The sequence below is a fragment of the Dipodomys ordii genome, unplaced genomic scaffold (assembly GCF_000151885.1).
Source record: "Dipodomys ordii isolate 6190 unplaced genomic scaffold, Dord_2.0 Scaffold151, whole genome shotgun sequence".
In the NCBI taxonomy this organism is placed as follows: Eukaryota; Metazoa; Chordata; class Mammalia; order Rodentia; family Heteromyidae; genus Dipodomys; species Dipodomys ordii.
The window spans coordinates 5,258,676-5,285,934 of record NW_012267367.1 but is presented as its reverse complement, the minus strand read 5'-3'; the positions used below and the strand labels follow the sequence as shown (position 1 = coordinate 5,285,934).

At 37.9% G+C, this 27,259-nt stretch overlaps 1 protein-coding gene across 1 annotated transcript; it reads left to right on the top strand.

Annotated features, from left to right (window-relative positions):
• Positions 1–921: 921 nt before the first annotated feature.
• Positions 922–26,184, top strand: Slc30a8 (solute carrier family 30 (zinc transporter), member 8). Its single transcript, XM_013032228.1, is given in 8 exon segments — positions 922–1,007; positions 5,672–5,871; positions 12,222–12,368; positions 15,437–15,590; positions 19,367–19,517; positions 21,828–21,933; positions 24,612–24,746; positions 26,039–26,184. Coding segments are annotated over 8 exon segments (1,125 nt in total).
• The last annotated feature ends 1,075 nt before the right edge of the window (positions 26,185–27,259 follow it).

The following is a 27,259-nucleotide window of genomic DNA, read 5'->3' as shown; positions in this document are numbered from 1 at the left end:
CACTTCCTGTGAGTTTGTGAATTGCAGGTCTCTGAGGAGCAACTTGGAAGACTTTGTTCCTGAGAGTGTGATGGGTGAGCCTGACAGAGTTTCCTAGGGTTAGTCTTTAATCCTCAGCAGAGGGGCTCTCGATGAAGGAGAACACAGTTCACTCCTGTTTTTTGTGCAAGGCATGGGTGGGAGGGTGGATGTCTGTTGTCACCCAGAAGGACAGTCTGTCCTTCCTATAGCCTATCAAAGTGTTTCAAAGCTGGGGGAAACAGGTTCCGTTTCAGTCTTCAATAACGAATGATCCTTTTCCTCTCCTTCAGTATAAAAATCCCAGAGGGGGTGGGGTGGGGTGGGAGGGAAGAAGGGAGGGAAGGGACTGAGTGAGAGGGAGAGAATGATCACAAAGGGCAGAAGGGCAGCTGTTTTGCAGCTCATTCAAGTGTGTGTATTGTAAAGCTCAAACGGCTATATCAGCATTTAGTAGAAAAACCTTTGAACTCCTTTACCCTTTAGAAAGTGCAGTCAAATCAGACACACACAGACACACATGCACTATAGTATTCCACCTGCAATTATCCTTGGAAAGCAGTTAGTGTGGATGAAAGAATGATAGGTGATATTCCAACAGGCTGTAATTTTAGTGGACCTACTAAGAACACGGATGAAGGAGGTTCATTAAATTCTAGAAGCTTATGTATATTTTCTTTGTAAAGTGTGTGAATCGCTTCCATGCTCCTTTGCTTCCAAAACTGGATAGTGAATTCAACAACAACAGCTTTCTTTCTTTTCTTTTCTTTTTTTTTTTGGTCGGTCGTGGGGCTTGAACTCTAGGCCTGGGCGCTGTCCCTCAGCTCTTCAGCTCAAGGCAAGCGCTCTACCACTTGAGCTACAGCGCCACTTCCAACAACAACAGCTTTCATCCCAGCCATCATGGAATTTCCTGAACGAACTCACCTTGTGAATGACAAAGCAGCCAAGATGTATACCTTCACACTAGAGAGGTAACAGACACCTGTGTCTGCTTCTTCATTTTACTCTGCTTTTAGTATATAATAAACCCCCAGACTTTATTAGTTCTGAATGGTAAAGTTCTGTTTTGAAAGTGGAGGGTAATTTGCAACATTTTAGAAGTGATCAATGGATTTGTGTAATCTATATCCTAAAAAATACAATACTCTACATAGTTGGTTTTATTTCTTAAATGTTGTAAGTGCATAAAGAAAACAGATTTTTTTCTTCTGTAGCTTTTCTTCCTTTTCTTTATTTTTTCCCCTTTGGTCGTTTTTCTTAGAGAAAACAGACATATCCAATCTAGTATGTTTATTTTTCTATTCCCTAGATGATTCTCATTTTTAAGATAGAAACTAAAGTTTATAAAATTATACTGTAAAACATATGCCATGAATATAATTTCTGTTCAAAATAAGCTCTTGAGCAAGAGAATATCTTGCTTGGCTTTGGGCATCTGCATCAACAATGCCCTATTACTTACATGTTGTTCACTCACAGGTGGTCTGCTGCCTTTATCTAGTTGCTAAGACACCATCCCTCCAGAGAAGCATTCTTCTACCTCCCAACTTAATGCCACTATACTATTGTGATGATAGATAACAATTCTATGCAATTGTATGCATGTAAAATGTATTTCAAATCGCTGAAAATATTTTGAATGTTTTCACCATGAAGAAATGACAAAAATTTGAGAAGAAAAATAGATTTAGCGTGACTTAAGCACAGTACAACACACACATGTATTGAAACACCAAATTGCATTCACGGTATAATTTTTATGTTTTTATATATCAGTTAAAATTAATTTAATTAATTAAAAATAAAGCATCTTCTTTCCTCTCTCTATTATATTATAATCTCTTAATATTGACTCAAGTCACTGCTTATTTCTTTCTTAAAGTCTTTTTAACTGTATTTTTTTTTGTCTTTTCTTTTTTTTGGTACTGGGGATCGAACCCAGGACATTGCGCTTGCTAGGCAAGCGCTTTGCCACTGAGCTACATCCCAGCCCTTTCTTAAAGTCTTTGTCTTAAAACACAGCACCCAGCACACGAGAGAGAGAGTAGGAATATTTCAAGCATGTAAAAATATATTTATTGAATTAATGAATGAATCAATGGAATCTTGGAAATGCTTGATGAAAACTCAGATTTCACCTCTTTTTACAAGGCTAGTGATTTGAGTTTCTTGGGGAAAGTAATATTGTCATGTCAAAGATAGTCAACATGAAATGATATAAAAATATCATCAGTACTATTGTGAAAACAGAGAAACAAGAGAGCTTAACCAACCAAAGTAAAATAAAAAAGTTTTTATAAGATGATGAGAATAAAATCATTTTTTAAGTTGTATTAAGAACTGCAAGGTTCTTAAAACCTTGCTGGTTTTTTTTGTTTAGTTTTGTTATTTTCTCTTTATCTCTTTTATCCTTTTATTGTGTTATTTGGTCTCATTCCTTTTCTTCAATGCTTTCATCAATACTTGAAGGCCTAGGATTCTACTGAGATTTTATTCATCACTTGTAAATACTTCATTTTGTGATGCATCGTTGCGTTCACTTTTTATAACCTACTTGTTCAAATAGTACTTCTTAGAAGTCACATCATTTTTTAGATCAAGAACCTCTTAGGCATCAAGAGACATTTAGATCACTCTGCTGTAATGAAAAGATGAGGAATGTATTTTAACTTTCGTTTACACCTACTTCCAGAGTCATAGAATCTTTTGTGAGCCCAGAGAAGATGGTGGTCACAAACATACACACACGAAACAGTATCAAATTTCTTTCTTTGTATGTATTTTATGGTTGGACAGTACTTTATTTTTGCCAGGCAAGTGCTCAGCTGCCTGAGCTACATCCTAGCCGTTTGTTTTCTCTTTAGTTAGTTTTTGGATAGGGTCGCACTTTTTCCCTGGGCCAGCCTTAGACCATGCTCATCCTACCTCTGACTGCAGCACAATTGGGATTGTAGACCTGAGCTCCATGCTCAGACCCTCAACATATATCTAATTGTGATGAACTGTCTGAAGCCCTCTTTTGTACTTCTGCCTTAATGTTTGCTTCAAGGAGCAAAGCCAGCTTAGAGTGTACCCATACCAGTTAATCTTAGAGCCTAAGAAAGAAAAAAAAATAGAAAAGAAAAGGAAAACCAGTATCAAACAGCAACAATTGCCTATGCTTTCCACACTTCTCTTCATGGTGTTCTCCTGGTAGGATTCCTGCCTTGTTCTAGCTTCTCAGCAATTCTGGGTTAAATTCTCTCTGCTGGTTACTGGCTGTTTCTCTACAGTCACAAGACTCATGCCCAACATAAAACAAAACTTAACTTCATAGGATGAGACAGTGTCACTGCACGTGAATGTGCCTGCCTTCCTCTTACTGTCTCTCACCTCAGAGAGGAAACCATCCTGCTGCCATGGCTCCTCTGAGTTGATAGCCACCAGTGATCACAGCATTCTATGTTTGTTGAGTGGCACACTCAACAAGGGTGTGTATTACAGTACAAAGGCAAAAAGGAACTCGTTAGAGATCTAAATACTCTGTCATTTTCCCCTAAATGGCTCTTATTCTCACAAAGATTACGTAGATCTGCTCCAAATCGAAAGTGTTATTAACCTTGATAGAAACCTTCCAAAACTAATTTGATAAAATACAATCAAATTCATAGAAAGATAAGTGCCTTTGGATCAAATAATTCCCTTTCTAAGATTACTTATTAAGCAGATAATAAAATATTGAGCAAAGATGAACCATAAGAATATGAATCATAGTGTGCTTATTTGAGCAAATAATTAGAAAAGAGAATTGTTGAATAATAGAAAATCAGTTAATTATGCTATGGCATGTTTAGATTAAATACATTTTTCTATGTGTATAAAAATAATTATATTTGAGATGTAAGAAATTGCAGAAATGAGGTAATTTCAGTTTCCAGGAGTAAGGTTCTGAAGTTGTATCTTGCTCTGATACTGTAGTCTTACTCATATCAATTGCAGCTGTTTCACAGAGTTGTGGCCATGCAACTTGCATAGAAGTTATCCTGTTTTCAGTTCTAGGAGTCTGCATGTTGGATTTAGCCACTTGCCTGAATGAAATGACCTAAGCCAATTAGCTCATTCATATTCTTCTGACTATACTAGTTTGTTGTCATTTGTCCAGATTGGAATGTACTTCTAGAATTGTGTAAGAGGAGACACTCTTCTCTATATGAGAAAAGAAAAACACGGCCTGATTCCAAGAATTCTCCTACAATGAAGAAAACCAGCCTGAACTTAAAGCATGGTTGCAAACAACAGAGAAATGTATCTAAAGCCATCTTCAAACAGTGCCTGAACCCTGTACACCACTAGGTGCCCTCAGTTGTAAAACCAAATATTCTCATTTGATCATTTCTATAACACAATCTTTGTCTTCTATTCTTGCAAACAAAAATATTCTAACATAGTATAGACCCAATTATGTGTATCAGAAAGCTATGCAATAAGATAACAGTAATGATTATCTCTCAGAAGTATGCCTCTTTCCTGCTTTTTGCCTTTTGGTAATTCTAGATTTTCCTATAATGAATATATAGATATGGCTTTATTTGGAAAAAATATATAATTTGTCATCATAATGTGCAGGAACTAAGCCAAAACCCTAAGACTTTTAACTCCAGATGATGATAAGCTAAATGAAATCACTCAAGTAGAAGCTAATTTATTGTGTTTTTAACCTTACAAAGCCAGAAATGCAAAATTTTTAATTCTAAGAATCTCATTAATGAATTCAAACAAGTTAACCAATTTGTAGAAATCCGATTAGTTCACAATCCACAGACATTGACATCTGCAACACTAAAAATTGGTTTTGAGTGTACTGACACTGAGAGAGAAAGGCTGTATGTGACCAAGTGGGAAAACAGCATGTCTAGAATCCTGCTCTGTCATTTCCTGGGGATTTGATGTCACTCAGGTAATGACTTTAACTCTCTAGACCTTAGTTGTAGCCAAGAAACTGCAGTTAGACTAATTGTTATCTACAACATTTCTATCTGGGAAATTCTAGGAGTCCATAATGGTCTTGAGTTATGCTTTATATTTGATAGATGGCTAGTCCTTGCCTGCTTTGGAAACTCCAGGGTTTAAAATCTCATTATGACACGAATGGTAGATGGCCTGCACTGGGGTGAGAAAAGTCCCTGACAGTTCACAAGGTCTCAGCATAAACATGTGAGGTGATCTTATAATGACTTTCATCTGAATTTGAATCATTGTCTGGCTCATGAAAAATATTTTACAACATCCCCTGATTATTTAATTACTATTTTATGGCACAGTTTCTCAATATTTTCCAAGTGAAATACATTGGAAGGTCTTGCATTAGTCTGCTATTTTTTCTCCTGTCCTTTTTTGTACCTTTTCAATCACCTTGCCAGCTCTCAATCATCAGTTGGTATTGAGTAGATATACACTTGGCCGAATGAAAGTTAAACTTGTAGTAAATGTGAATTTAGGAGGAAATATTTTTACTTGTTCCTCACACTTGGTATATCTTGTAGGAGGGCTGTGAGTGATGACTTCCCAACTAGTTAGCATATGTCATAACAGTGGTTCTATAATAGTACTGTCAGTGAGACGTTTGCTTGTAACCATGTTCATTCCTTACTCTCATCAAACTTATCCATAGTGTGGGACTTCAACACAAACATGTGAATCAAGATCAGTTTCCTGGAGAAAGGCCAGAAGAGCTGGAACTAGAAGGCATCTATCATTGCCACAGCCACTCAAAGGCCGTGGAAAACAGAGCACAGGAGCAAGTGCATGCCAAATGGAAACTTTGTGCTGCTTCAGCGATGTGTTTTGTTTTCATGATTGCAGAAGTTGTGGGTGAGTATTATTAGAAATGGCTTGGGATGTTTGAATGTTCTGTAGGAAGAAGGAGACCAACTCGAAAGGAACTCAGCAAGGTAAAGTTCATTCCTGCAAAAGGGTGCACCATCAGCCAAAAATCTGGCAAGCAAGCACACAAACAGGCTGCGCCCTGTTTATCCCTAACCCAGCAAGCCTTGCCCCTCTGCTCCCATTGGCTGAGTACAGGCTGCAAAAGGATATGGGCTAATTAACAGGACTTAAGTAAAATTCAAGGATGTCTTAATTAAAGTGCAGCAGGGGAAGGATGTAAATAAAATGTAACCCACAAGGGTCAAGCCACCTGACCAAGGAACTATTCAGAAAAAATATTCTCACAAGGTTAATAGGAAGGAAGCAAACTCCTTTTTTTCACAATATTGTCCAAGAAGGAGTCTCTGACACACAAATAAACCATGTGTCACTATAGGAGGGTTACTTAAATTCTTCTTTAAAAGCATTAATATTCTCTATGTATAAAGTAACAACATGCTCAGCGTACATAAATAGAAGAAAGAACAAATTCCATTAGTAACATACATTTCAGTGACAATCTCCAATAACATTATGAAATATTTTGTAGAATTTATTTTCTATGTATAGCTCACAAATTTTTACCCCAATTAAGAATATTCTAAATGCTTATGACCAGAGTTAAAAACTGCTCAAAATGGTGTTTATGTCTGTAAACATTTTTATACCTGAATAATATTTTATAGTAGGCCCTACTGAGATTTATTTATTGTTAGAAATGCAGGGAGATTTTCTGCTTGTGGACAATGCTACAGTGGAAAATCGACTACAACTCTGTCTTTCTGGCTCATCCCTTCTAAAAGATTTCTAAAAAATGGAACCAATGCTTGGTGGACATGAATATTTTTCTTACTTGCTCATATTGATTGACAATTTGTTATCCAAAATCTTGATATGATTTGCATGTCTGCAAAGATGATTCAAATTGTCATCTAAACACATTTTAATCCTCTAAAAGCTTTGTTAATGTTTAGTAAATGTTTAATTTTAATATTCATTTCTTTAATTGTTACTGTTAGAGCATTTTTGCATGCTTATTATTGATATGTATTTCCCTCTCTTGTGAATGTACAGCTTCATTCTTAGTATCTATTGTGTATTGCATTTCAGAGAATTTTCTAAGTCTCTCTATATTTATCTATGGAAACTATATTTCATAGAGTGTTAAAGCATTTCGAGTAGTTCTCTGATTAACTTTCATTTATTTTGGCTTTGAGATGTTTTAAGCTTTATAAAGGTAAATGTATAAATCTTTTCATTTTGATAAGATTTCTTTCATGACTCATCATTTCAGCACTAGCAATCTTCATCTACTAAAAGATAAGTACTATTTTTAGTTGCTTAAACTTTTCATTTAATTTTCATATCTATGTGAAATGAAATATATTACATGCTCTAAGAATTGAAAACTTTTTCTCCAAATAGCTAGCCAAAACTTTTCAGCATCATTTATGACAAAATTATTTCCCATTGGTATTTGATATATTTTAATCATTTATTTGCTTCTTTTATTTTTAATTAGCCTTAATTTCATTCTGACATGTCCAGTTATTCATAGTGTGCCTCCATACTGATTTCCATAGTGGTTGCACTAGTTTACAGTCCTGTCAAGAATGTGGAAGGATTCCTTTTCTTCCATTTCTTTTCCAGCAATTGCTGTTGTTTGTGCTCTTTATGATGGCTATTAAATCTCAATGTCCTTTTGATTTGCATTTTCTTTATCACTAGAAATGTTGAGGATTTCTTCATTTATTTACTGTTGATTTGTATTTCTTTGGAGAACTGTCTGTGCAGTTTATATGCCCACTTATTAATTAGGTTGTTGTTTCTTTGGAAGTTTAGGTTTTTTGAGCTCCGTGTAGATTCTGGCTATCAATACCTTGTCACTTGTATAGCTGACAATATATTTTTTCTCATTCTGTATCTTTTATCCTAGTGTGCAGATGCTTTTTAGTTTAATGTGATCCCTATTGTCAATCTTTGCTTCTATTTCCTGAGCTATTTGAATCATATCCAAGAAGCTACTGTGGATGCCAAAAAAAATCTAGTGTTTTACTTGTTCTTCCCTGTAGTAGTTTCAAAGTATCAGGTATTAAGTTAAGATCTTTGGTCCACTTTGAATTGATATTAGTAAGGGTAAGAGATTCTAGTTTTAGCCTTCTTCATGTAGATTTCCAGTTTTTCCAGCATCATTTGTTGAAGTGGCTCTTCTTTCCAATATACTTTTTGGGCACCTTTGTCAAAAATTAGATAATAGAGGCGCATAGATTCATTTCTAGGTTTTCTAATCTGTTCCATTGTCTTTCCTGTCTGCTTTTGTGCTAATATCATGCTGGTATTGTTATGGCTATGTAGTATGCTTTGAAGTCTGGTATTGTGATACCTCCAACATCATTTATTTTTGCTGAAGATGGCTATTTATGCTTCCATATAAATTTTTGGATTAACTTTTCTAACTCTGTGAAGAGTGATATTAGGATTTTGAAGGGTACTCCATTGAATTTGCTGTAGATTACTTTGACAGTATGGCCAGAATTACAATATTAATTCTGTCAATTCATCAACAATCAAGGTCTTTCCATCTTCTGATTTTCTTCAGTTTCCCTCTTCAAGGTTTTATGGTTTTCAGTGTAGAGTTCTTTCAACCCATTTGTTTGGTTTGTTCCTAGGTATTCTACTGATTTGAGGTTATTGTGATTGGAATTGTCCCCTAATGTTTCTCAGACTGTTTATTGTTGGTGCACAAAAAGCTACCGAGTTTTGCATGCTGTTTCTTGCTGTATTGCCAAAGTGTTTATTAGAGCTGAGAGTTTGGGATGGAATCTTTTTTTTTAATTTTTTTATTATTTTTTTTTTTTGGTCTGGTCATGGGGCCTGAACTCTGGGCCTGGGCGCTGTCCCTCAGCTCTTCAGCTCAAGGCTAGCGCTCTACCACTTGAGCCACAGTGCCACTTCCAGCTTTTTTCTTTTTGCTTATGTGGTGCTGGGGAATTGAACCCAGGGCCTCATGCATGCAAGGCAAGTGCTCTACCACTGAGCCACCTTCCCAGCCCTGGGATGGAATCTTTATGGTTCTTTAGTATAAGATCATATCATCAGAAACTAGGGATAATCTAACTTCTTCCTTCCCTAACGTGGATCTCTTTTATTTCTTCTCTTGCCTGATTGGTCTTGCTACAGGCCACCAAAACATATTCAGGGTGATAACTGCCACAAGATCTAGAGTAGAGAGGAAGAAGAACTAAGGAAGGAAGGAAGGATAAGAGCTTAATGTGCCCACTCTTCATTCATTCATTGCCTTTTGAACCTGTTGAGTTGGGAATGCTTCTGATGGTTTGTGAAAATTCCTCATTATAGAAAAGCCATAAAGCAAGTGGATCAGTCCGATTGAAGTTCAGTACAGGCATGTGAACCATGGGGAAGCCCCTTGGAACAATGAACAATTAACTCTTTAGCAAAATCAATATTAGGATAGTGAAACGTTTCTTCAGAGGTATGGATAGTAGTGGGAAGTGAGTAGGCAAATGGAGAGGATAAAGAAGGATGAATATGGTCATCAATCATGTACATGTGTGAAAATAAAACAATGAAATTGTTGAACTTGGTTTGAGAGGTGAAAAGGGGGAAAAGGGACAGTGAAGAAGGATGTGAGTCTGATCAAAGAACATTGCATGCATATGTTTGCACAGTGATGGATGCAAGGTAATATTGTTAGAGAAGTTTTCTTTTCAGTCCTGTCCTCTAGTCTCCATGGAAAATGTCATGGAGATTTAAGGCCAACTGTCTACATTTGAGTCCAGTACTCTTCTGCAGCCACTTTTACCCCGTAAGCCCTAAGTAGATTCTGTTTCGAGTACTGAGTCCTATCTGTGTCACTCCTGCTTTGTTGTTGATCAATGCTCTGCACGTGCTGTTGCCATGATTTCTTTTACCTTTGCAGTTACATTTAGCCACTAGCTTCTCCTCCTTCCCAGTCATCCTTTCCAAAGACTCCTCTAAATATAAACTGCATATGACACAACCTTGAGTTTGAATTTTAAACATACCTCATTAATCCATGGTAAAATAGAACTTGACATAGACTACTTCCCACAAGTGTCCTAGCTCTCTTTCCACTCTCATTTCCATTTTTTCCTCTTTTCCTCTATACTTTCTGACTTACCAGAAAGGTGACAGTTCTTCCTTTTCTCTTTGTTCCTATTCTTGAAAAAAAATCCCTCTTTTCTTGCTAATTCACACTACAGTTTTCTTTGAAGAGTTCCCAAGGTCCCCAAGTATTCATTGTTCCTGGGCCCAGTAGTGGGGCCTCACAGCAACGAGAGTTTAGAAATCACTGAAGAGGAGGGCTGTGATTTGTTTATTTTTATGTTCCCTGTTCCTGATACCATGCACAGTAAGCGCTCAATAAATGGTGACTGGATTATTAATTATCAATAATATTCTATGCTTTTAGAAGCAAATGCAAGCTCAACCACAAGCCACCTCTTGCAAACAATTTGCTCTATAACATTCAGCTGTAGACACAGATTTCTGAAAGGTTCTCATAATGAATTCTGATGGTTAAAAAATGATTCTGGGGTCCCAGTTCTCCATAGGCATGTGCTGCTTCTAAAGCAAGCCCTATTTCTTTCTCAGTTGCCTCTTGATTTCAGCTGAGCCTATTCAAGTTTCCCCATATGACTTCCTCTCCTTGACTTAGCCACATTTCCAGTGTAGCACAGAATCATCACTCACTGCTGAGATTGCAGCATGTAGCTTATCTGCATCTAGTCATTCTCCAGGAAAGAAATAATACATTATTAACACAGCTTTATTATCAGGACGCGGTTTGGCAGATAGAGCAACATTAGTGGATAATTGGAAGGACAGCTGATTTGTTAGCAAAATGTTGCCTTTTGCCTAATGAATCATTCTGATTTTTGCACTGACAGCTCAGTAACAAGCTTGAAGACTACTTTGCCTCAGACCATTAAACTTTGACAAACCAGTTATTAACTATAGCTAGAGCCAAAGTCTGTGGGGATTATTGCAATTATGAGCCATCTATGTAATTTTTTTTAATCATTAGGCGAGACAAGGTGAGTCAGATGATGGAGGAGCTGATGACTGACAGTCTTGGTTGCTTTGTAGTACACAAGGCAATAAACAGTTGCAGGAAGGGTAAGTCAGTCAGCAGAAGCTCTTTGCTGGGAGGATGTAGTGAGAGCAATAAAGGTTATTGCTCTCAAACAACAAGCCCGCTCAGGAAGGAAAGGACAATGTTTTTCTCTTTAATTTCTACTTTAGAGGCTGGAGGTCTTTTCAGTGGAGAACTAGAAGAAAGAGGATACACATTAAATGGAGAGAAAAGGCAAGGCTGGGCACGTGTGGCTTGGGTTCATTCTCATTCTTTTTTGGATTATTGTTGCATTCCATTTGTCCTTTTTAAGGTTACATTATTTATTTTATTCTTTTTTATTGTCAAGGTGATGTACAGAGGGGTTACAGTTACATAAGTAATAAGTACATTTCTTGTTGAACTTGTTACCCCTTCACTCATTTTTTTCCTACTTCCCTCCCTCAACTCCCTCAAGTTTTACAGATGATTCCCAGTCTATTGTCTTGTGAATATCACTGCTGTATTGGTTCTCTCTTTGTCTTTTGTCTCACCATTCTATTGTTCCCCTCCCCTTCCTTAACTCACATAAATGCATATACAATACCAGGGTACTGAAATCAAATACAGTGACAATAGTCCCTTTTGAAAAGCACTTTTTTTTTGCCCATTTCCTTTTCTCTCTCTACTATTTATATAGTGATCTCAAACTGAGGTGTATAATAGAAATTAGTAGAGCTAAGGAAATAGGAAAGTCTCTGCTGAAGTTACAAGTCAATTAATAATACAGATTGCAACATCTGGTTTTCAGACAGAAGTTAAACCCTCACCCTGGAATATGCTACTCTTTGAATCTGGTCTACACCTCTCTACTTTATCTTTTATGTAGCCCTTTTCTGAATCTTGATGCTCTAGTCTAAGTGGGGTGGCCTCCATATTTGCTTCATACTTTCCAATCTTTCTTCCCCCAGGAGTTGTTTCATCTTAAGTTTGCTTTTCCAAGTTCAAATTCTAATCATTTTGCTGGACTTGTTTCTTTGTCACATTGGGAAACCCAGGTGGATTAAATAAACTTGAAAAATGTTCTCTCTCCTGAGGTTTTTGAGCCTGTAGCATTTTCATTAACTGTGGATAGAATGCATATGAATCTAGTTACATTCTGGACCCTTTAACTCAGTGTATAATATTTCGATTCCCCTAGGTGGACATATTGCTGGGAGCCTGGCTGTCATCACCGATGCTGCCCATCTCTTAATTGACCTGACCAGTTTCTTGCTCAGTCTCTTTTCCTTGTGGTTGTCATCCAAGCCCCCTTCCAAGCAACTGACATTTGGGTGGCACCGAGCAGGTATAAATCTATTTAACAATACTGACAGGAGAGTGACTCAGAGTCCGATTGAGGGCAAAAATGAAAGGGTAAGAACAAAGTTTTGTTAGAAAATCCTTCTAAGGGAAGACTCTGGGTGTACAGGATAAAACAAACATGTGTATAGGAATCTCTGTTCTTGATAGTTATTCAGCAGACAGCCAGATCAATGGTGCTACCTCCTCTCCTGTGGAACAAAGAGAAGATGTGCATCATGGTAGCTGCAAGATCATCTCCTGGGTCTCAATGTGAGGGAACAGCCATAATATTATTCATTAAATTACTCTTACTCTGGATCCTTGAAAGAGAAAATTTATTTGAATTCGTGCCATATTGTGAATAAGGCCTGCAGTGCCCAAGAGTATTGCGGAGACTGAGCACTTTTTACTAGGGTGTTAACAGTAGCATATGGACTGCATAAATAGCAGTCATTCATTGCTATGGTTTGAGTGTTGCTTTCCAAACTCATGTGGAAATTCATTGCCATTATGATGGTCCTAAATGAGAGGACCTTTAGGGAGGTGATTGGTCATGAGGGTTGTGTTCATGTATTATTATTGGGTGAGTGGGCTCCTGATAGAACAGATTCAGTTCCACTCAATTTCCTCCATACTTTGTGTATGCTTACTTATCCTTCCACCCTATTTCCGTGTGGCATGCACAGCTGCTGACACCTTGGTTTTAGCACTTCCTAGACTCTAGAACTATGAGAAATAAACTTCCTTTCTTTGTCAATTATCCACTCTAGTGCATCCTGTTATGTCTGCAGAAAAGGTACTAAAACAGCCATTCTGTGAACGGATAGCTCAGATGAATATATGTTCAATCAGTATCAACCACAAGAAAGAGAGTCAAGGAGGTGGGAGCTCCTTTCTTGGAGATATTTCTTTCACTACAGTAACTATTTGCTCATGTGTAGGTGTTAGCCCAAGGTCATAATAAAGGTTTAGTCTTTGAGACTGTCTTTTTAATTTTGGCTACTTTGTACACAACACCCTTTCCAACACATAATCATAGCAACTCCATTGCTTTGCCTCTGTTATTCCTTATATCAAGTGGAAGAGAGTCTGCCTGAGTTTTCTGTGCCTCAGGGGGAACAATAGTCATGGTTCTGTTTTCCCACTGATGGAGACATTGCTGTAAAGGGGTGCTATGCCTCTTTCTTATCCCTGGTGGTTTGCTGACATTCTTCATTGTACCTTGTTTGTAGATCCCTGCTTTAATATTTACATGGCATTCCCAGGGGTCATGTGGAAGTCTAGATTTCCCCTAAGAATATATATACCTGCCTTGTAGGAATATGGAATCTCCTTATTCTGATATGATATTAACTAATTATACTTGGAAGAATCCTAGTTTCTTTCTTATTCTATTCTTTTAAGTTTGAACTAATGGTCTTATACTTGCTAGGCATGCACTGTATTACATGAGCTACAAATAAGTCTACCCATCTGTGAGTTCTGTTTTCAAATAACAACAAAATTTGAGGCCTTATGATTAACATTTCCACATATGAATTTAGGAGGGACACAATTCAACCAATAACATAAGTCAGCTTATTGTACAGATAGGCTGTTATTATATATAGTTTATGGATAAAGAAACTCAAGCTCAAATAGGTTACTATAGTTAGTGACTGGCAGGACACATAGGTCTGACACTTTAAGTCATGCCCTAAACATCTGCCCCAGCCATTCTAATTATGTGAGAAAGTCAGTTGATATTTAATGTCAAATGAATATTAATTACACATCATGATATGTAATTGAAAATAAATAAGCACATCAAATGTGTAATTTTTTTTTTTTTGTCGGTCGTGGGGCTTGAACTCTGGGCTTGGGCGCTGTCCCTCAGCTCTTCAGCTCAAGTTGAGCGCTCTACCACTTGAGCTACAGCACCACTTCTGGTTTTCTGGTAGTTTATTGGAGATAGGAGTCTCACGGTCTCTCCTGCCCAGGCTGGCTTTGAACCGTGATCCTCAGATCTCAGCCTCCTGAGTAGCTAGAATTACAGGCATGAACCACCAGTGCCCGGCTCAAATGTGTAATTTTATAGGTTACTCTGTTTAGGAAGAAGAGAAACATATGCAGTAAATTTGAAGAAAACATGAAGTAGCTAAAAAAAAGATAGGATATGAACATGGCAAAAATCACGAAGAGTATGCGAGAGATTGTAGTCTGAGAAGCAACAGACGGATAGTAGGAGTGCCACTTGAAAGGAGACCATGTCTGAGACTAATTTAAAGAGGGGTAAGGACAGCAACATGACACGTGGCTGACCAGTGACTCCCAGACCCAGGCACTTTGAGACCTATGTGGACTTTTAGAATCTACCTGAGAGATTGGGGTAAAGATCAAGGGAAGCATTAAGGAACAGTAACTGAGCAAAGGCACTTTCCTCAATGGACAGATTGAGTAGTACTTTATGTTCAAATATTAATGCAAATGTCTCCATACTGATGTTTCTTTGCTTTCCTGTTGCTCCCAGAAGGCAGTTAGAGTGTAGATAAGCCTCAGAGCTTCCTCTGTGTTGACAATATGTTGGGTTGGCAAATGCAACTTATTTTCATCAAGTATCCTCAGAAGCCTTCCCTCTTTACTATTTTATTCTACTAAAGGTGCTGTTACTGGCAAGTCGTAAATGTTTTATGGGGAAATTAAGAGTTTCTAAACACATTTTCCTCCTTGTGGCTCATTATTTCATCTCCTAATAAGTTTCGATCATTTTAGCACCTGTTTAAATTAAAATCCCCAAGGAAAATAGTGAGGGCAGACAGCAATTAATCTGTTCTCAAAATTTGCTGGAAATTACCTAGAAATAAGGAACATAATGAACTCAGACACTGTTTTTTTTTTAATGCATGTGACATTAAAGTGCTTCATCTTGGTTCTCAAATTCATCCACACCTTTTCTTTGTGAACTGTTGACTGAATTACTTTAAAACCTCTTTTTCTGAGGGTAAAAGAAAAATATGTTTGGTTTCTTGTGGGGAGTGGGTGATGTATGGGAGATTTTTGAGTGTGGCTGTGCTTATGCATTTGAATTTCTAGAGATCCTTGGTGCCCTGCTGTCAGTCCTTTGCATCTGGCTGGTGACTGCTGTGCTGATGTACATGGCATGTGAACGCCTGATATACCCTGATTACAAGATCCAGGCAACCATTATGATCATTGTTTCAAGTTGTGCAGTGCTGGCCAATATTGTGTAAGTTATCGCCACATTAAGTGCCTGCCTGACTTACCTTTGTCTGGACAAGAATATTAAAAGAAACCCTCCTTGACTCATGAAGATGCTGAAGACCAAACACATTGTTCAACTGTCTGAGACCAAAAGTCAGACTCAGAGAGTCAAAGGATACATGTTTTTTCCTTATGAGTTTACAAGCTAGATTTAGCTTGTCAACTTGTAAATAATGTGTTTGGTGGTATGCAAGTGCAATACAAGCATATTAACTGAACTAGTGTAGGTTCAAATCAGAACTCAAATAGTGTAATTCCTTAGAAAGGCCAAGTCCAAGTTCAACAAGGCAAATACCTGGATGAAAGAGGTGAGGTTGAGTTATGGGGAGAGAGGTAAATGAATGAGGAGGAGAAGAGGAGAATACAGTCAAGAATCTAATGTATGTCCTACAAAATTAAGAGGAGTAAGGGAAAGGGTAGGTAGGAAAGGGATGGGTGAGAAAGTTGAAAAAGGGGTGGCACTGATCAAGACATAGTATATTCATAAATTGTTTTGTTAAGGCCAGCTCCTTTGTACAACTACGTAGAGATAATTAAAAATCTCATGAAAACAAAAAAAATTAAAAATAAAAGTAAGTCTGTTCACTTTAAATTACACCAAAAGGTTTTAAACATTGGCTATTTTTTTCTTTTGGGTCCAGTCATGGGGCCTGAACTCTGGGCCTGAGTGCTGTCCCTCAGCTCTTCAGCTCAAGGCTAGCGCTCTACCACTTGAGCCACAGCGCCACTTCTGGCTTTTTTTTCTGCTTATGTGGTGCTGAGGAATCAATCCCAGGGCCTCATGCATGCAAGGCAAGCGCTCTACCACTGAGCCACCTTCCCAGCCCTAAACATTGGCTATTTAAACTATCTCTTCTGTACACTTCTGTATACTTCTATACACTTCCAGTGTATAGGAGTCGGGGCTGATATGATATACTGTTAGGTTGACTGTTCACAGCACACCAACTTTATAGAGTAGGAAACTGAAGTTCAGAGATGTTAAATATATTGTCCATTGGGTAGTATAGAATTAAGATTTGAATCATATTCCTGGACACTCTGCTCTCTAAATGCATGTTTATGTCTCCATATGAGATGTGATTTTCGCCTGTTCAGTTTACTAAGTGAACAGATTATGAGTTCTCAGAGAACTAAATTGGAAGAGATCTTAGAGCTTTTGTACTTCTGTTTCCCTTCTCATTTTGAATTCTTTTGTAATATCTTTACTAAAATTGATCATATAAATACGTACTTTTTGGAGTGTTATTGTGTTACTCCAAGTTTAGGAATTTGTAGAATTTTGAATTTTCAGATTTGGCATGCTTAACTGGTGAAGGCTATGAAAATGTTTTAAAATAAAAAGAAAACCCTCTTGATATCAAACATCAGGTAAGGAATATTCCCTCCCCACCCCCTATTTATCTTCTCCCTTTCAGTGAAGCTTGCCTTATTCTAGGAGTTGTTTTTTACATGAAAATGAAGATGGCAATAATAGAAGTGAATTTTAACAAAGGACGTGATGGAATTTTTCCAATTAGAGGACATGCAAGCCCTAACAACTTGAAATTTCCCTCTTAGGTCACTCTAAGAGTCTTGCCTTGTAACACCTCCATTCCTTATCTTTCAGTTTGTGGACAATTCCTTAAGATTCCTCTCAGCTAAACAATATAAAGAATGATGTTCAATCTTCTATCACTAACTAGATCCTGATTCCTACCAGTTAGCTTGAAACTGAACTTTACATTGGCACTGGAAGAAAGAATGTGGGCAGATCAATGCAAATTTATCAATTCTAGGAGATAAATACTCCAGAGCCCGTGTCCTGCTAATTGGGGGTCAATAACATCATCTTTGCATGAGGAGAAAAATATGTCTTCAGAGCAGCAGGAAGAACTAAAGTATTACTAATTTCCTGAGAGGCCTATGTCACAGAGATGGTGTTGATGCTACACAAAGATGAATGATAAACCTAGCCAGCTATCACAATCATCTGAGACCTTAATGATGCAGCCTGATTTTCCATATTGATAACATCCAATTTTTCTTTTTTCCTTTGCTCTACTGCACCTGCTGCTGAACATTGACCATAACATTACTAGTATTTTGCACACTTAGAAAGACAACTGGGACTGGAAAGCCTTGCCTCCCGTGCTTAAGGAGGTAGTTATTTATGGGTAAAGTTGCTGAGTGACTAGAACGCTTCCTTGAAGATCTGAGATTGTGGGTTTCTAGTGTCACTGGAGACTGCACTACCTGAATATAGACATATCAGAACTACAATCAGCTCCTTGGGGACCCAATAGCAGGACAGATAGTTCCAGTAGAAGCTGTGACAAAAGTTGCAGACAGAACCCTAATACTATTTATTGCAGGCTAGGGTTTTGTTGTTGTTTTTCTGCCTAAAGTGTCCTCTCCCCTCAGACTATTTACCTCTAGCATGACCTTTTGATTTCAGCTGAGTTGATCTATTTCTCTAAGTCAAACACCTTTGTATGGTACCAGTCCTTTAGGAGACATAGGATAAGTAGGAATCTGTGTGTGTGTGTGTGTGTGTGTGAGTGTGTGTGTGTGTGTGTGTGAGTGTGTGTGTGTGTGTGTGTGTGTGTGTGTGTGATCCCTATCTTATCACAAAACCATATGGGGCTATACATTTATTTGCACTGACTTTATGGTGCAAGCCTTTCATGCATGTGTGGCATATGAATTCCTAAGTAAGTTTTTCCTTCTTTTAAAATCATGTTAAACAACAAATGGCAATGTGATAAGCATACATGACAGCTATGGAGAGGCTATTAACTAGAAGTCATAATGGAAATTAGGGAACTTTAGTTCATACTTAGTCAAGAGTAAGTTTCTACCCCAATACTGACAATCTGAGAACTATTTTCTGGAATGACCAGATCTGGGTAGTCAATAATTATTTTGCTTTCTGATGTTGGACAGGGATACATGGTATCCCATGCAATATGTCTGGGCTTTAAAAATATTTGTTTAAAAAGGTTTAGAAAGAGATTATAGCCAAAATATTCCTTGCTGGTCATTAGTGAAACAGTTCTCATGTTGCCTTTCCCCATCCTCTTTAAGTTGCAGCTAAAATAGAGTCAGATGTAAAATTTACAGAGCTTTTTACTCTAGCATCTTGAATTGGAAAAGAGATGTTAAAACTTACAGTGTGATGTATATGTGCAGGCACATGTATTAGTGCTATTATAATAAATGAATGTATTTCTGTCTCAGGATATAACAACACCTACAGGACTTCCATCAGTGGACATTAGGAAATTACTCAAACAGCATGGCACTGCAAAAATTAAATAAATTTAGAGTTACAAACTTAACTTTGTTACAATTTCTTACTTCTGATTTTAGCCCTTTCTGCTGTGGTATGCATTTGAAACCAATACATTTAATTAAGCTTCCCGAAGTTTCCAATTTAAGCCCAGCTCAGTGCCTGACACTTAGTAAATGAATGAGATTTTTTTCCCCCTCTTCACTGTCAAATACATGATTCTCATCAAGGAAACAATAGAAACGTTTATGTGAAGCAGAGTAGCATTAGGTGAATGAATTAGAAAACTGAGATGGCTTTTTTGTGTGAAAATTTAAAAATTCTCTGATTCATTTATGTTCAAGTATCAAACATAATTATCTAACTACTTGCCATTTTGGAAAACACTCTATTGCCAACTCCTTCAGTGTGCTGCACAGGTTTCTAAGACTTAATCTTCTCTATACTCAGAACATTGTACTCTCTTGCAGACTCACTGTGGTTTTGCACCAGAGAGGTCTAGGCTCTCGTCACGGGGAGGGACAAGAAAACGCCAGTGTGAAGGCAGCTTTTGTGCATGCCCTAGGAGATGTATTTCAGAGCATCAATGTGCTTATCAGTGCCCTTATTATCTACTTTAAGGTGAGTGTGTTTGTTTACCTACCATCATCATAAATACATGGATTAAGTCATAGAGATGCTGATCCTCCAATTTTACTAGTATCAACAACCTATGTTTACCTGCACAAACAAACCACTTTGCAAGAGTAAAATCAATACTCAAAGCCTGAAGCCTTAGTCTTTCCCCAATTCCTAAGAACAGTTGTCTTCAGTTATTTGATTGCTGGTCTTTTAAGACAGTAATTCCCTTTGTCATGATGTTAATTAAGATGGGCAGTAATGAAACTATGAACACCTTAAGGTCCTTTGATTGTTAGCAACAGAAGAGATTTCTGACTCATTTAAGCAAAATGTATACTTAAAATTTTTATTATTAATTAGTTGTACAAAGAGGTAGCGATAATCCATGTCACTCATTCCCTCATTCTCCCCCATTCCTCCCTCCCATTCCTGTAGGTAAAATGTAAACTTGGTAGCTGAAATTTATTGAATGTATTTGAGTAGTGAAATCAAGAATAAGAATAAGGGAAACTTGTGTTTCATCTAAGCACCATACTAAAATAACTGTATTTTCAACAAATTTTTCCTGTTCTTGTCACTGCTAAAGATCAATATTTCTGGGTAGAAAAGTATTATTGACTAAGGTTGGGTTTCATACTTGTATACTTGTTGCTTGATTGGTGAAGTGTCGAACACCTGATTCATTGTCCTGCCAACATTACTTACAATATAGGAGTCGCTTATTTTGCCCAAACCAGTGTTAGGCACAAAGTATAAATTGAGTTGGGATTCTGATCCTGAACAATATATATTTACTACATATCTCTATCTAGTAATATGAAGAACAGAGGTGAGTGGGTATAGTAGGTAGGGCAAAGGAGGAAAATAACATTTTCTCTTTCTTTGATGAGATACTTAGGTTGGACCTCATTGCTTTGTACTTGTTAGGTAGGTTCTATACAACTTGAGTCGTGTCTCCAGCAGACCTTTTGCTTTAGTGGTTTTTCAATTAGGTTCTTGTGATTTGGACTGTAATTCTCCTATTCATATTTCCCACTTACCTGTCTGACAGGACATGCCACTGCATGAATTTATTCATTGAAAAGTGTACTCACAAACTCTGTGCTGGGGCTAACCTTCAACTACAGTCCTGCACTACACCTCCCAACTCCTGCACTACACCTCCCAACTCTCTAAGATTACAAGCTTGAGTTACTGAAGCTGACTAGTTCTTTCTTTTTTGCATCATGATTGTTCAACTTTCAGAGGCTTTGCTTTTTTCATTTTTTGCTAAAATGTGAAAAGGTGTAAGTGAAAGTGACAATGACATATTTGAAGTCAGGAGGACAAAAGGCTCTTTGAAAGTTTCAAGTGTAAGGCAAAAAACAGTTAAAAATTATAAAGGCTATTGGAATTTTGAGAGTAGCCTTATATGATGATAGAAGCTGATGTTGAGTTTCTTAGAGACAATGGAGCATGGGCTTTTCCTTGGCATTGAACTTCATCAAAGGCAGAACAGCAGGTATTTCTCCCTGATGTCCCTGGCATCAGTGAAAACAGAGAAGAATGACACCTTGGCTTATACCATTAGGACTACATCAAAGATGCCTGTCTCAAGTGTATGTATCAAACTGTAGAGGAAAAAAGATCTAGCCCCAGTCAGTCAAGACCAAGAGCATATATAGTTGATATCTGCAACCTCTGTGTAAATCATACCCTTTCTTGTCCTCACCATAGCTATAAATGATAAGACATTGGATAACGTGGGTATTGTTTTCATCACAGACATTGTCCTTCATTTGAGAAATGTTGAGTCGTCTTTTGAAAAAACACTAAAGTGAATGTATTTCACTTTTATTTTTCATTTTAATTTTCTGTATAGCTCATGTAAGCCTTTTTTCTACATGGCTCAGAGGTCTCTTGCCTCTACCTGCTGGATTACAGGTGTGTGCCACCACTGCTGGCCTCACTTTAGTATTTAGAGAGGAAGGGAAGGGGAACAACAAAATGATGAGACAAAGGACAAAGAGTGAACCAATGTAACAGCGATATTCACAAGACTATAAGTTGGAAATGATCTATACAATTTGGTAGGGGGGCAGGATTTGGGAGGAGGCAAAGAGGGAGAAAAATGAGGGAGGGGGTAGCAAGTTAGAAAAGAAATGTACTCACTATATTATGTAACTGTAATCCCTCTGTATCACCTTGACAACAAAATTAAAATTAAAATTAAAAAAGAAAGGAGAAAAACGAGAAGAGTACTTATTTCATTAATCAGCTTTCTTGCTAGGAAGTATGAAATCTCTTAACCTAAATTGCTCTAATTTCCAGCCAGACTACAAAATTGCTGACCCAATCTGCACATTTATCTTTTCCATCATGGTTTTGGCCAGTACCATTAGGATCTTAAAAGACCTCTGCATCGTGCTTATGGAAGGTATGAGTGATATTATTATTAGTCCTAGGATCCGTGATTTTCCTTCCTTTAACCACAAAGGGAGAAGACTGTAAAGTGTACTCTCTGCTAATTTCTTTAATAGATGAAATTAAAACAGATGAGGGATTTTTTTTGAAAATAAGTTTTCATTTACATGGAAGCAATTAAAAAAGAATTGGCTTCTGTTTATAACTTTAGCAACTGCTAAATGATATCTCATGGTATAAAAGAACACCAAATGCAAATAATAAATATACCACTGGAAGGAAATACTGCAAAAGATTTAGACCTTTCCCTAGGTATACTTGAGAAAGGTCTAAGAAAGACAAGAAAAATCTACCTCTCAGGTAGCATTATAACTGAATATCTGAGTCTAAGCACATTTCAAAGAACAAGAACATCAGGGTGACCTTTTATTTATTTATCCAGCAAGAGCTTACTGGGTCTGGCACTGCTAGATAGTGTACTCAAAGGAGAGTTACAAAGACAAACAGAGGAGCGGCTAGCTCGGGCCGCATGAGGCAATATTTTAATTGTGAGAGACATAGATTATCCAAATGATTACAGAGAACTGACCCTTTGCAAGTACTACAAAGGAAGTGTGGGATTTTAATATGGCATGAGAATAGTTGGCTAGGGAAGTGATGTTACTGACTCACTCAGCCTAGAGTGAGCTTTCATGCGTATTGACCCTATTTCCCACAGCCAGTCTAGCCCTATGATTCTTCTGGTTTGTTTGGCTCCTTGAGTCTTCCAGTGGGTATGGATTAGATGACAGAAATAACCCTCACTGTAAAGGATATTCTTTCTTGGCCAAGCATGGTATTGAGGGTCTGTATAATCCTAGCTATATTGGTGGCAGAGTTGGAAGATCTTGGGGCAAGACCACTTGGGCAAAAGCATAAGACCTATCTGATAGACTAAAATGTAGAGGAGGGGGGAGGAAGGAGAGAAAGAAGGAAGGAAGGGAGAAAGGAGGGGAGAAATGGAGGAAGGAAGGAAAGAAGGGAGGGAGGAAGGAAGGTAGAAAAGAAGGAAGGGAAAGAGAGAGGGGTGAAGGAATAAATGAATGAATGAACCAATGAGTGAAGGAGATTCATATGCTTAATGTTTACTGTTTGCCCTTCCTCCCTGCATTCAAGAAATGCTGGTTTCTGCTTCTTCTAGGTCACAACTTTATGTTTGTTAAAACATGCTGGGACCACCCCACAGTTCTTAAGTCAGTAAGTCTTATAGAGAAGGAAGAACTGAAGGGGTGAGAATTTAAATCTCCTTCCCTCCCTCCCTTCCTCATTCCCTTCTTTTCTCTCTCCCTCCCTCCTTCCCTCTTTCCCTCTCTCTCTCTCTTTCTCCCTTCCTTTCCTCTCTCCATCCCTCCATTCCTCACTTCCTCCATTCCTTCCTCCTGAATACTAGGCAATTAAATCCAGTTCTCTGGATAGGGGGCCCTGTACATAATTATTAGTTAAATACTTTCTTTTTATTTTTCTGTTGGTGGTGGGGCTTGAATTTAGGGCCTGGGCACTGTCCCTGAGCCTCTTTGTGTTCAAGGCTAATACTCTCCACTTGAGCCATAGTGCCACTTCCAGTTTTTGAGTGGTTAATTGGAGATAAGAGTCTCACAGGGACCTTTCTGCCAGTGCTGGGTTTGAACTACAATCCTCAGATCTCAGCCTCTTGAGTAGATAGGATTACAGGCATGAGCCACCAGCGCCCAGATATTTCTAGATGATCTAGTGAGCATGTAGGGCCAACATCCACCTAAGTAAAGAAATGGAGAGTTTGTAATCCTCCTTTTTTTAGGATTTAGGACTTGAAGAGAATTTTTTTTCCTCAGGAATAATTAAAAATACTCTGCAGTTTGAGTTTTGTTTGATCCTACTTCATATTTCCTCATGGAAGAAACAAAGAACTGGTCAACACCTTATTTTACTCTGAGCAGCAAAAGGGTCAGGATACTAGGAACAGATTAAAGTAGTCTGACGTTAGTAACAGAATGTGTGTGAATGAAATTGTTGTCTTCTAGTAATAGCAATAGCAACAACAAATCTTTACTGAGCACTTGCCATGTGTAAGATTTCTACTAAACACTTTATTTATTTAGTAACCCTAAGAACTTAATAGTATACTTATCAATGTTAGAATCCTCTTTAAATTCAGTTTTTAAGTAAGTTGTTAAATAACCAATCCTGTAGGACATTACAATTTACTAAGAACAGATGTTTTCTGAGTTGCTTCTTAAATAATTCTGCAATGCCACACAATTTTTATCACCTTTATTTTACTATAAATATGCTAAGGATAAGAGAATTTTTACAATTTGGGCAGTCTCACAATAGTTGCCCTGAAAATGTTAACCCAGAATTTATTGTTACCTAACTCCAACCTGTTCCATTTTTTTCCCAGCATGTGTGAAAAGATTACTAGGAAAAGCATACTTATTTTAATAATATACTAAGGATGCTTACTATTGACTATTGCATAGTAAATTCTGAAAGTATTCTGTCTGTGAATTTTTGATTAATGGCAAACCCTTTAAGATAGCCAGATTTGTCAATATTGAAGCCAAAAAGACAGAGAAAGTTGGCATTTGGGTTAGGACTTTGCAGCCTGTTTAGCCATCTCGGTGAATTATTTATAGCTGAATAACAGCAACCTCTCACTCTTACTTTTTCCAGGTGTACCAAAGAGCATGAGTTACAATGGCGTGAAAGAGCTTCTCTTAGCAGTGGATGGTGTGGTGTCAGTGCATAGCCTGCACATCTGGTCTTTAACAACAAACCAAGTGATTCTCTCAGCTCATGTTGCTGCAGGTCAGTGAATTCTGTAAACACCCTGGACAAGATCCAGTCGTTGTCTTGAAAAGTCAGCAATTTCTTTTTTCTTTGTAGAGCTGCCCTTATTGTCTATTGCCTGTCAAAACAACTGTAAAGTATTTTGCACTGCCCAGGGCCTTTGAAATCCAACCCACTTATCATGTTGTCATAGCAACAGTGATCCAGATGGCATCCTCCCTCAGGGCTGATCACAGAAAGAGAAGAGATGGCACCAAGGCTAAATGTCTCCCCAGGTACAGAGTTTAGACCCTAAAAGGTCAACTTCACCTGGTTGGTGTGGTGATCTCTTGGTTAAAAATAAGGATGTTAAAATTGATCTCGACTATTGGAAGAGGAAATACACAGGCTTTTCCTTTGAAGTTCTAATGGACTACCAGATGTGCTGGTAAAAATCACGGCAGGTCCTTCAGTGAGTGGTTGGAAGTCCTGCACTCATGTGAAAAATATCTTAAGCTATTGGTTTACACCCAGCTACTTTGGCAAACAGAAAATAATTTTGTCCCTGTTATGTCTTAGGGCTGGGAAAAGTGGTGAGTGGAAGTTCTTTCACTACTGAAGAGAGAGTGCAGGCCAACCAAGGATGTTATGTTAGTCTTCTAAAAAAATGACCCAACAAGTTACTACTGAGAGGCAGGAGACAGAAGAGCTGGTGGCAGTCATTTGAGAGCTGTACTTTCTCAGGCATCCTCAGCTTCAGGGACTCAGTTCTGGCTTCAGGGAATTTACAGATCTTCTACACTAATATTTCACCACAAATGGAAGAATATAGTTAACAATCAGATCACAATGGAGGGGCTGTTCCAGTCCCTGGATCCCATTTGGGACAGGAGAAAGGATGGCGGCGAGGGTTTCTGCTTTAAGGAAAATCTGTCGGGAACTCTAAATGCTCCCCGAGCCTGCCACTTCCTCTTGATATAAATTCTAATTAAGTCCAAGGACTGCAACCAAGATCCCTGGGGTTGGTGAGCAGGAGTATATATGAAATAATATTTTTGTTTTGGCAGTTTCTATGGCTCATACAGTATTCTATGCACAATGAACCAGCAATAAGTGTGAATATGAATGTTCTATAGTGAAGGGTCTCCACTACCTTAGCGTATCCCCCTGCCTTGTCTGTGTGAGTGTGGCTGTCAGAGCCAGTATGGTGTCTTCTGAGTGCTTGGCCTGTGGCCTCCACAGGCCTAAAATGAAACACGAGGAGCTGAAGTCAGTGATTCTCGCCCTTGAGAGCAACCAGTGCTCATCTCCCGTTCATCCTTTGTCAACAGAAGCCAGCCAGGACAGCCAGACGGTGCAGAAGAGGATTGCTCAAGCCCTCCAAAGTAGCTGTACCATGCACACACTCACCATTCAGGTGGAATCTCCAGCTGACCAGGACCCCAATTGCCTTTTCTGTGAAGACCCTCAGGACTAGCCCAGTCATATTGTAGAGCAACAAGCTGCTCTACAATTTCTGGCACTTAGGAAATAGGCAAAGGAAGAAATTTGAGAGTCATGATGCAGAACAATGCATATTTGCTTCTTTGTTATTTAGCTCTATCCAGCATGACTGAAGATTCAATTAGATCCATCATTCAATTGGATTCTACACTCATCAGTAGATATGTGAAATTATGGTAATGTGTGTATAGATTATTTCTAACTGGAAGTGAAATTATAGCTATTTGTAAGCACAGGCAATAACAGATTCTCCCTCCTCTAATTCCCATTCTGAGAATGAATGGGTGAAGTTGAACTCAGGAGACTCTTTTCAGCAATCAATCAGTGGCAACTACAAAGAATCACAAAATTTGTCCAAAACACAGAAATAAAGATTTAAAGTGCTTTGTCAGAGTCAATAGAGTCATTAAAACTTGACTGTGACATCTGAAATGTGACTTGAGGTGATATCAGCTTGTCTTCATCATTACTCTTCACTAACTAGAGTAGAGAGTTCCTCTGTCAATCTTGCATATAAGTTATGTTGTTGTATAAAACTGCCAAATTTTATTTTACTTCTCTGCATAAAAGTCCTGGGAAAAAGAAAGACTATGAAATCTCTGCTTTTATAAGAGTTTTCATAACGTGTAACTTAATAATGTAAGAAAATGTGGAGGCACAGAGAGAGGGATGGAAAATAGTTTGGTCAAAGAAATGAGATAAGAGCTCTCAGATGCTGGATAACATTTATGGAGCATTATTATTTGATTATTGTATTGTGATGCTTAGACATGTTGCTTTATTTCATGCTAACAAATTTGAAGGTTTGAATTAATGCCATAATGGTATAAATAGGATGTAACACTCAAAGAAGTCAAGTAACTTAACCAATGTTATTTAGTCATTCATTCGGAGAGATGTGTGTAGATGTTGACTATGGGCTGAATGACTTAAATTTGTTTTCTGCTGTAACTGAATTCCACAGAATAATTTAAAAGAAAGAAGGTTTATTTACCTCATAGTTCTAAATACTGGGAAGTTTGAAATAGGCAAGTGCATCTGGTAGAGTT